Source organism: Dendrobium catenatum, unplaced genomic scaffold, assembly GCF_001605985.2.
Source record: "Dendrobium catenatum unplaced genomic scaffold, ASM160598v2 fragScaff_scaffold_621, whole genome shotgun sequence".
Classification (NCBI taxonomy): domain Eukaryota; kingdom Viridiplantae; phylum Streptophyta; class Magnoliopsida; order Asparagales; family Orchidaceae; genus Dendrobium; species Dendrobium catenatum.
The window spans coordinates 26,442,371-26,453,088 of record NW_021319083.1 but is presented as its reverse complement, the minus strand read 5'-3'; the positions used below and the strand labels follow the sequence as shown (position 1 = coordinate 26,453,088).

The window sequence follows — 10,718 nt, the reverse complement described above, 5'->3', positions numbered from 1 at the left end:
GATAAAAGTAAGTAAAAAGTAAAATTTTGATGAAATTCAAATTCACATCGGTATTTATTTTTTTGGTATTCAAAACTCCATCATTTTCAAAAAATTATAAATTCAAATTCTCTTAATAAGCCCAGCATCCTCATTGCCAGCTTCGACAAAAGCATATGGAAACATAACAAATTAATTTGAAGTATGATAGAAAAAGTTAAGTTAAAATTTTATAGTATTTTGATATATAAACTTATAGAAGATTTGATAAAATTAATTAATTTTAATTCATAAATGTTAGTTGATTATTATATTTATCTAAATGTATAAAAGGGTATCAAGGTAATTTGTTGTCATACAGCAGCAGCACAACAACTCAACAGTTATACTACCCAAACAAAATGTATTGATTTTTGTACAGCAACTTTAGAAAGCAACTTTCTGGACAACAACTTCACAACCTGCTTTACCGACAGCTGCAGCCGTCCCAAACGCACCCTTAGTCGTACTTGATTCTAAAGATGAGTTTAGAAAAATGTGAAGTGGAAGAGCTTGTTTGGATTTTAGTTTTGGAGCTTGTTTCATCCTCGCCACTGAGTTTTTTTATGGGAAATGGTGTGGGTAATTACGTCGAATATATCAAATGCTTTCTTGAAATATGAGAAGAATAAATAACATCAAAATTTCCTCCATTTCTTTTGTGTTTAGCTCAATTGAAGCGAAGGCTATGTTGAAGGTATGTTTGGCTTTGGAGATGCTTACATACTTTCTTTCTTAGAATTTGCTTCTTTCTTCTTTGCTTGTTAGAATCTTATGTGATAGGCAAAGGGCTCAAACGATGTCCAAGCTCGAAAAAAAAAAAAAGTACCTTAGTATTTTAATTGAATTTTTTTTATTATTTGCATGATTAAATATTAACTTGCTTTAATACAACTTTTCTAGGATTAGTGTCATAATTTATTAATCACTAACCAATAAAAATTACTAATAATCTTAATCAAAATGAATTAAAACACTTAATTCTTAATTAAACCATAATTAAGAATATTTTCGTTTTTATTGTAATTAGAATATTAGAATTTTTTTTTGTTTTTTATGCTATCCTATGATGGAAAACATCCAATGATCATGAATGAGTAGGTAGTGCTTGGGCATGACAAACCTTGTGTGCTAGCTACCCGGGTTCTTTGGTCTTTGGGATGCTGGTTTTTTCTCGGGTTAGGCCTTGGCTGCTCGGGTTTGGGTTGTGTTCTTTGGGAGCTACTTGGTTCTAGCTCATAAATGCTTGAGCTGATGTTTAGCTCATTATTATGAAAAGTTATTCCTCTTGTTAGCTCATTATGTGGAGTGAAATTTTGCCTTTTCCTTTCTCTATGACTCTTCAGTTTTTCCCCTCTTGGTTCTCCTTCCCGTGGCCTGTTCCGGTCCCCCTGGTTGCTGGTTTCGATCCCTTGTGCTGCCCCTTCGGTTCCTCCCATGGCTACCATGGCTACTTGTCATGTGGATGCTTTTTTCGATTTTCTACATAGCCTTTTCGGGTGTTGTTCTGGAATAAATTTTGGCTTTCTATTTCCCCTTACCTGATTGGTTCAATTGGAGATGGAATGGTTGTTGGCTGCCCCCTTTTCCCTTATAAATTGGAGATGTTTTGAAGCATAAAAGGTTGTTGAATACTTGAGCAAAATCTCTATAAAACCTGAGGGTTTATTCTTCCTTGGAAAAGCTTGAGAGCTTGTTCCATTTCCCTCTTCCCCCTCTCTATTTCTTCTTAGGCTTCTAACCTCTTCTTCTCTCCACAAGTTCCACTCCACTTATATCCTTCTTCTTGAACTATTGGAGGTGTTTGTTGGTTGACTTGGTGACATTTGCTAGAAGAGTTTTGTTGGACGTTGGACCTTGTAGTTGTGGTGGACCCTTGGTTTGCAAGCCCTTTTGCACTTATCTTATTTTCCTTACTTTTTATTGCATGTAAGGAAACCGCTTGTCGGTTGTTCTGAGGATAGTGTTTTCTAATTTTAATTTTGTTTTGTTTTTTTTTTTTGCTTTCGTTTGCTTTGGTGTTTGTTTGGATGTCAGCATTCTAGTTTGAATTGAGTTTTGTTCTACTAGTCCTGGTGTTCTCCTCTTTTGGCTCTTTCTTTCTAGTTTGCCTGCATCAGAAGGGATGACTTCCACATGAACAACCTTAGTAGACCCCTGTGATGGGTTAGCTAAGTATGCATCAGGAATACTCATCCTACCAAATTTTTACTCATTTTCAACCCAATCTATAAAGACAACAATCTTATAGAGCATGACCCAACATCCTATGATAAGGGCAATAGTTTGGCTCATTACTCTTATCAACCTCTGTTGGTCTTTTGGGTTTGGGGAGTTGAAAATTGTCATCATTAACCAAGGACTTAAATATTTTCTTTGTAGCATCTCTCCTAAAAGAGTATTTTTTTATTGATATTTTCTGTCAATCCCCTAGAATCAAGCTTTTTGACTGCTCTCTCCTTATCCTTTCTAGGTTGGTGCTCTGAAATCTTTCTTGGTTTTCGATGCTTAGTAATTTGAATTTGTTTTCCCTTTTGAAGAGATAATGTTAACACACTGCCTTTTCTTTCAACTATTTTCTTTTTGAATTTCTTGAATTGGTCACCATTACTATTATCTTTAAGGACAACAGAGTTGCTTCAAACTGAAGGATAGATGCCTTACTAAGCAATTTTTAAAACGTCTTAATAGTGAACCCCTTAAGAATGAGTGTTGTTAGACCATGAATATTCCTTAGTAAGATTTCTATATAATGTTGTTCGTAGAGTTGTGGTTCATATTTTAGGCTAACATTTCTCCACCTAAGAATGTAATCAACTAACGCCTCATTTGATTTTTGTTTCTCCACTACATGGTCTCCCACAATAATGTGATGTTGGGCTCCAGCAAACCTCTTCACAAACAAAAGACTCCAACTCTGCAAAAGTCTTTACCGAGCCATATGGTAAACAAACTGCCTGAAGATAAGAGCATCACTGCCACCAATATTACAATACCCAGCTTTGAAATGAGCTAAATGATGACATGGGTTTTCCACACCTGAAGATAAACTATTTCCTTGGCCTTTTCTGCACTAGTGGAAGGTTTATCTGTTGAGTTTAGGGCTTTTTGGGGACCCAAAAGATGGGTTGAAAGGGCACTTATGGCAGAAGCCATATAATCCAGTCTCTTAGTCATATCATTAAGATGAGCATCCTTGTTTTTTAACTGTTGAAGCAAAGCACGGATCTGGGAATTTTCACTCCCTTCTTCTTCCACTTCCAACAAATCATTCGTATGAGGGTATCCTATAAGAGAGGACCCTCTTCTGCTATATTGGAGAATATAGATATCCTCCTCATCCATAAGATCATTCTCATCAAGATCAAAATTCTCTATCAATTTTTTTTGTGATTCTCTTCCTCCTTTTACCTCTTCTCATCCTCATCAATCTTCTTAAGGTTATCATTCAAATACTCCATCATTTCTTCAATGGATTTGCATGTTGAAGGGTTGACATGGGAAGGGTGATACTCTTCATAACTATTGACTTCTATGGTTGCTTTCCCTTTGTCATTGGGCTAAACATGGGTAGGACAGGAAGAGTGTACAACTGATGGAGCCACCACCTTGGGTCTCCATTTTTTCTTTACCCCAGATGAGGTATGGGATTTTTGGCGTCCCACATTTACCTCATCTATAGTTAGAGTCTGAATGCGACCCCCAGAGCATAGCTCATTATGGCGAGTAGGATGTCTGACTTCTTTTGGGGACCTCCTAAACCTATTGGGTACATCAGATCTAGTATAACTGGAATAGGCGGTCCGAGGGACCACTTGGCAATCAGGGTGATAACCCTTTGGTCTGTCATAGACCTCAAGTGGTGGTATTGAGTAATCAACCAGAACTATCTGCTCACTAACTGATCTCTCCTGACGAGGCCTGGAACTATATGCTCACTAACATGAGCTTTACAAGCAACAATGAAAATTATTTGTTGGTTCGTATGCTCAAAAAATGAAATGAGGGCTTAGAGTTTGGTCCTAAGCCCCAAGGATTCATGCAATAACATATTCAGAACCTTGAGGATGCTCCGAATATCAAGCATAAGAGAGATAATTTGTAATTTGGGAATTACAAATCAAGAGTCAATCATCGAGTTTTGTACTCAATGAAGTAAGATCATCTACCTATGTTAGGTTAGGCAAATGAGATAGGATAGGATTAGAATCCTAAGCCTAAGGAGGACATTTATTCATTGATGCTGTGTCTCAACGGATAATAAAAAAAACCTAGAATTTGGCCCTAAGCTCTAAGATCTTTATATAATGACATGCTAGAACTTTAAAGTATTCCAAGTCATCATATATGAAACGAGAAAAGCTTGCTTATTGATTTTATATCAATAAATAACATGGCATGAATCTAGGATTTTGATCCTAAGTTAAAAGGTGTTTGGAGCTTTGAGACGCTCTAAACCATCATGCATGAGGAGAAGGTTTTTGGAGCCTTGAGACGCTCCAAACCATCATGCATGAGGAGGCTCTACTAGAGATCTCTCAATGCATGCTAGACCTCATACAACACAAGAATTAGAGCTTCGAGGATGCCCCAAGTATCATGCATGAAAGAGGTGTAAGGTTCATTTATTGATCTTGTGTCATCAACAAATGAAAAGGGAGGTAATGATTGGTTGTAGCTCCTAAAGTAGAGCTAAAATTCACAATCTAACATTGGACCCTTAAGAAGGCTCCAAACATCATGTATGAAGAGGAATTACATAGCAAGAAGAGTTCCTTATAGTTCGAATGAATGTTTTGGATTCATGTGGAGAGGGTGATGATTGTTTATCGATAGCATGCCTCAATAAACAACATCAAACAAGTTTAGGATTTGGCCCAAAAATTTGTTATTGCTTTCTTTAGGCTCTTTAGAAGTTATTTGGGAAGCCTCTATGTGAGTTTGGAAAGAACCGAGCAAGGATATTATTTGTGGACTTTGTATTCCAACAAAAAAGATACGAGACCTCCGGATTTGGCTCCAAGCTCAAGGATTTATGGCATGACCCACCTGTATAGGATTTTTAGGGAATTCCAAAATATCATGCAAGAGGATTGGTGGTAACTCCCAAGGGATGCGAGGGAGTCATGCAATAATAAATTTGGAGTTTATGGTCACTTCAAATCATCATTCATGAGGAAAAAGATAGCTTATTAATTTTGTATCAACAAGAAAAAATCCATGAACCTAGGATTTTGGTCCTAAATCAAAATGATTCATGCAATAAAGTGTTTGGAGCCTTGAGATGCTCCAAACCATCATACATGAGGAAGAGGAGACTCTACTAGAGGGTTCCCAATACATTGAAATGATTCCTAAATCACTTTTGGCATGATTAGGAGATTTGGATATGAGTGATTTGCTCTATGACTTTGACTTTGGAAGAAACTTGTGGCGTTATCTAAAGAACATAGAGGCATGTAAGCTAATCACCACTTGAATGCTTATGGTTAGGCTCTAAAGATCAATTTACTATGATCTAAAGAAATCCTAAAGATGAGTACATGAAGGAGGATTGTTTGTTAATTTTGTATCAACATGCACAATGGTATGAACCTAGGATTGTGATCCTAAGTTAAAATGATTCATGCACTCTAATAATTGGAGCCTTGAGGACGCTCCAACTACCATGCATGAGGGACATCAGTGAAAGACCCATAATGTGCATCCATTCAGGATGCAAATGATGCAATTCTATCCATGCAAATTAATTTGACTAAGCATGCCAACATTTAGGTTGGGTGCTTTTGCAAGTTGCTAAATTCTCTAAATTTAGATAGATGTCAAGGATGATTTCAATCAATTTACTCATTATGGGATTTAAAACATGAACCATGAATGCTCACGAAAGACCCCACTACTTATAAGCTTTATAAATTAATTGAAACACATACTTAGACATTTAGCAAATTGGGAGAAAATGACATGTAGCTATGCAAACCTCCTCTATCTTTAAGTTAGTTTTGGCATAACTTGTGATTTGCTAAGTAATGTATGCTACATAATGTGAAACCTTACACATTGTAATTCAAAATTTTATAAAATGACATCATCTAGCCTAATGGTTTGATCATAGGTGATGGAGAAGATGCATGAACAAAATCATACAATTTGGAAGGTGTTGGACACCAATCCAACAACTCCACCTGCAATGACATCTTCTCTAGACTCTCACATGAGAGCCAACAAATGGAGATCATTAGATTTCCACTATTTACCTTGTGTAAAGTCCCCGAACGGTGCCCCGTTGTTTAGTGAAAAGATAACTTTCGGTATCCCCTGCTCTGGGAATCTGCTTTCCTATTGCCTAAGATCCTAATCCCAAAAAGAGTCTTACCATCTGAATCTGCAGAGGAAGAGACGAGCCTTGACTCCGCCGAATTTGGCAATTCGACTAGTGGCTCGTAATTGGGCCGACGAAACTCAGCCTAGCTGCGAATTGAATGAAAGCGAGCGACTTGCTTAGTTTCAAGCAAAAACAAGAATTATTGTGTTCCAAGTTTTATCAATTTTTAGCAGGTTAAGCAATAGAAGAATCGGTCTAATCTAGGGTCAACCACAATCGGAGTCATAAGGAAAGTACTAGTTCACAGAGAACACCCACCGATCAATTTCTTGATCTTTCACAACAGGTAATGTCAGACGATAGTTCAAAAAGAGATTCCAAATGCTAGTCAGCATAAGAGAAAGTAGAATGACTTGGGATTGATTCTTGGATATTGAACTCTGTCTCCAGAAAACAAGTTTATAATCTTCTTTCCTTGTACAGAGCCCTCGCTCCCCTAGAATTGAGTCTCTTTGGAGAGTGAGCAAGCATGCTCTTCTGAATGTGGTTCAACATCCAGGGTGCTCTATATGTCAATACCATATTTTAGTCTTTCGGGAACTCATCCCAACAAGAAAGTCATTAATTATTACAAATACAAAATAAAAGACGATTTCACAAAAATGTTGCGGAGATAGGATTTGAATCTGTGACCTCAAGGTTATGAGCCTTACGAGCTACCAAACTACTCTACTATGTGCTGAACAATTGGGAACTGATCGACGAAGAAAGATTGGATATGCCCCTCTACCATATATAAATGGAAGTCTATTTATATAAAAAGGTAAAGGGCCCCTTATATTCTATAATTCATAGATTATAGATATCTATCCAAATAGGAAACAAGATATATCCAAATAGGAAGCTTGATCTTATTGTGCTTGGTAACATACTTCACTAGATAAAGATCTTTCCCGCATGCGGGAAAAACTAACACACATAAAAACAATCCAACTCAATCTAATATAAATACTTTGGGGGCAGTTAGATAACCAGTTGGTTCGAGCTACTTTCTTTCTCTCACTTTGCTCGAGCCTATCTCCTCTCCTTCTATATCTTGGATCATTGCTTGCCCTACCCTCATCCTCCTTTAAGGAGGAAAACGCATAGTTTATATTTTATCCCAGATCCCCTGTTTCAACCAATTAACAAATGGAATATGTTTCTTCATGTTCGATTCAACACCACTTCTCCTTATTCGACAAAGAAGAAATGCAAAGAAAGATAAGACAGGATTTATTAGCGGATCAATACTAGTAGCATGTTAAGCAACATTAGAATCGATCTAATATAAAGTCAACCATAGTGAGAGTCATAAGGAAAGTACCAATTGGACAGGGAGCACCCACCAGTCAATTTCTTAATCTTTCACAGTGACGGAGCACTCAAGTATATGTTGAATAAGTAGCTTTCATTTTCTATTAGTTGCAAACAGGCGTTTACATGAGATTAGTTGAGTATGCTTGCATTTGTTGTCTGCTATAAGAGAAAGATAGCATTTTGTTTTCGAAAAACTATGTATCGTTCTCGGCCTGGAAGATCGATTCGCTTCTGGTATGAGAAGTTTCGAAACTATTGTTCTGTACTAAGAAAGACTTTCACCATGGCCATTTTACATGTGTTTATGTGATCTCAAACATTTAATATCAGAAATTAGAACTATTTCTTTTTTTTTCTTGTCTTTTGTGCTTTGTTCAATTTGATTCCTGATTTTGATTGTCTTATCAAAAAGATCTTTCATTCTTTTTTCTATTAGTGAATAATTTAACCAATCCATCGTTCGATTTAGAATGGACAATTCACGAAGAAGCTTATTATTTCTTTTGATTTTTTTTTTTTCGTTTGCTTCATATACTTTTCTTTCCTTAATTCAAATAAGAAAATTGGATTTACATTCTCCAGTTTTTTCATTATTAGTTTGATAATTTGAACAACCCCTTTAGCGTTTTCTTTTCTACTTTTTAGAAAGGACTATATTCCTCTTGAAATCAAGGAGCTGGACTTCTTCTTCCTTACTCGATCACAAGTGGAATCACACTAAGCCAAAGCCAAACCAGGGGACTGGGAGAGATAAGTTACGGGGAACCAATGTCACCAACTGAACTAGCTGTCTCGGAGCTTTGAATAGATAGAGACATGCTCTTCTTGCAGCGCAAGAGTGTATTCGATAAAAGAGCTAACAATCAATGACTTTCTTCCCACCCAAAATTCGTAGTAAGCCGAGTTCTTGCTCCATTTCCTTTGCTTCGGGGACAAAGGTTAACCACAGAACAAGACATCCCTGGCTTCTTGTTGCGAACGGATCCTCAATGAAGTAGTGTTGGTCCCCTTCGATCAAGTACTTTGCTTGTGACTGCTATTACCTACCGTAGGACCTCTGTTCCCAAAGCGAAGGAAGAGGAGCATGAACAAAAGGTTGTCCTCTCCTGGCCCAACAGTTTCGGGTTTCATGTCTAATTGACCAAGTGGTACTGATAGTATCTTGTACCTGAACCGATGGCTCACTTTTTCTAAGGAATGGGGGAGAGGACCAAAACATGCAACTGAAAGACTTTACTGAGACAAAAAGATAGGTTGTAAGGAAAGTAGAGGAGGAAAATGGGCAGTTTGGTCATGTAGTATTGATCATACATGGACGATAGTTAGAGTCGGAAGCTCTCCTAGGGTTCCCACATCTGGGCCACGCTTGCAACTCGCCTAAGCTAGATGTGGCTTATGTAATGGTTGGCATTCATAGACTTCCCCGGAGATGACTAGTGCCTTTGGAAATAGTCGTGAAGCTTTAGTGAAAAAGGTAACAGGGGTGACGATTTGTTTATGGATGGAATCCATCGTAGTCTCAAATTCCCTCCAACTCAATCAATATAAACATGTCGTGACCAAGACGGTTAGGCTGGGTTTACTTTCTCAGGGAAATAAAAAGATAGTAGGTTGAGGGGCTTCTGCCTAGGAATCTAGGATTTGTCCTTATGACACTGAAGACCTAAAGAGCCTCTCTTAATATGGAAGTGTATATGATTCAGCCTGCCAGAAAGAAAGAAGCACTTCTGATGTCGCCTAGCATGATCTTCATTCGTAGCTATGATAGATTTGACATGAAATAGAACCATCCCGTTATATGTCATTTTACTTAGTGAAACTTGACTTGTGCATGATAAAGAGCTAATAACTAGAAAGGTGATTCTACTTCCCGAGAGTCAAGACAGAACTCTTCCTTCATTTCAAGTTATTGAACCTAACATCACTTTTCAAATGCTTTCGCACATTAGAAAAATGTTGCTTGTCGAGTGGTTAAGAATTTTTGGTTTTCTCCTTATCTTTTTTTAATACGTGTGGAAGAACGTTAAGTTAACCTCTACGTGGCAAAGAACATTTTCATGGTCCATCGGTGCGCTCATTCTGAATTCTATTTATCTTTGACTGAGCTAAGATAATTTCCTTATTTGGTCGTTCAGAGATGGTAGTAGGGGTTGTCGCTCCTTAGTTCATCTCTCGGTAGAACAAGGCACCTTTGTGGTGGTTGACTGTTTCAGCAAGATGGTGTGCCTAGTTGAAATTGAAAACAATCACAGGCGAGGATCCAGCCAAGTTATTTTTTCAACATGTTTAGACAATTTTCTTATTGCCTCAAATATTCTAGACAATGATGATGGTGCATCTTCTTCAGGGCTATAATTTCAAGCATCCATAAACTTGGGATTAGAGTTTGCCATCTCACCAATTTGTAGTTGGAAAACTCAAAAGCTCTGGCTCAAACTACATTATGGCCCTTTGTGCAGCAACATTTACTTGCCTGATTGCTTCTGATCTAAGATGCACCGACACGGCACTTAAAGAGGGTATGCAGTGTCGGACACAGACACGCGTCGGACACAGCATGGACACGTGTCTGACACGGCATTGGAGTATCGCAATTTTAAAAATTAAAATTAAAATCGGACACGTGTGTATCGCTAGGTACATGCTCGGTACCGCTCAGTGCATGCTCGGTACCACATAGTCTATGCTTAGTACTGCTCAATATATGCTCGGTACTGCTCAGTACATGCTCGGTACCGCTCAGTACATACTCGGTACTGCTTAATATATGCTCGGTACTGCCCAATATATGCTCGGTACCGCTTGGTACATGCTCGGTACTGCTAGGTACCGCTCAGTACCATTAGGTACATGCTCGGTATTGCTAGGTATATGCTCGGTACTGCAAGGTACATGATCGGTACCGCTCCCCCGCAGGGGTACTGCCCCTTGACCCCGCAACCTGACCGGGCAGGTCGAACCCCGCTAGGGGCCAGCGCACCCTTGGACCCCCGGCAGACTGGTATATTGTTGTATT

General features: G+C 38.1%; 1 protein-coding gene across 1 annotated transcript in view; it reads right to left on the bottom strand.

Annotated features, from left to right (window-relative positions):
* The window catches only part of LOC110095109 (disease resistance protein RGA2-like), a 34,898-nt gene that overhangs the window by 7,035 nt on the left and 17,145 nt on the right, over window positions 1-10,718 (bottom strand). Inside the window, exons 4-7 of the mRNA XM_028695027.1 lie at window positions 3,690-3,939; window positions 3,430-3,578; window positions 3,058-3,328; window positions 2,910-2,975 (exon numbers count right to left, since the gene is read on the bottom strand). Of these exons, the coding sequence (XP_028550860.1) occupies window positions 2,910-2,975; window positions 3,058-3,328; window positions 3,430-3,578; window positions 3,690-3,939 (736 nt within the window). The remainder of the gene's footprint in view (window positions 1-2,909; window positions 2,976-3,057; window positions 3,329-3,429; window positions 3,579-3,689; window positions 3,940-10,718) is intronic.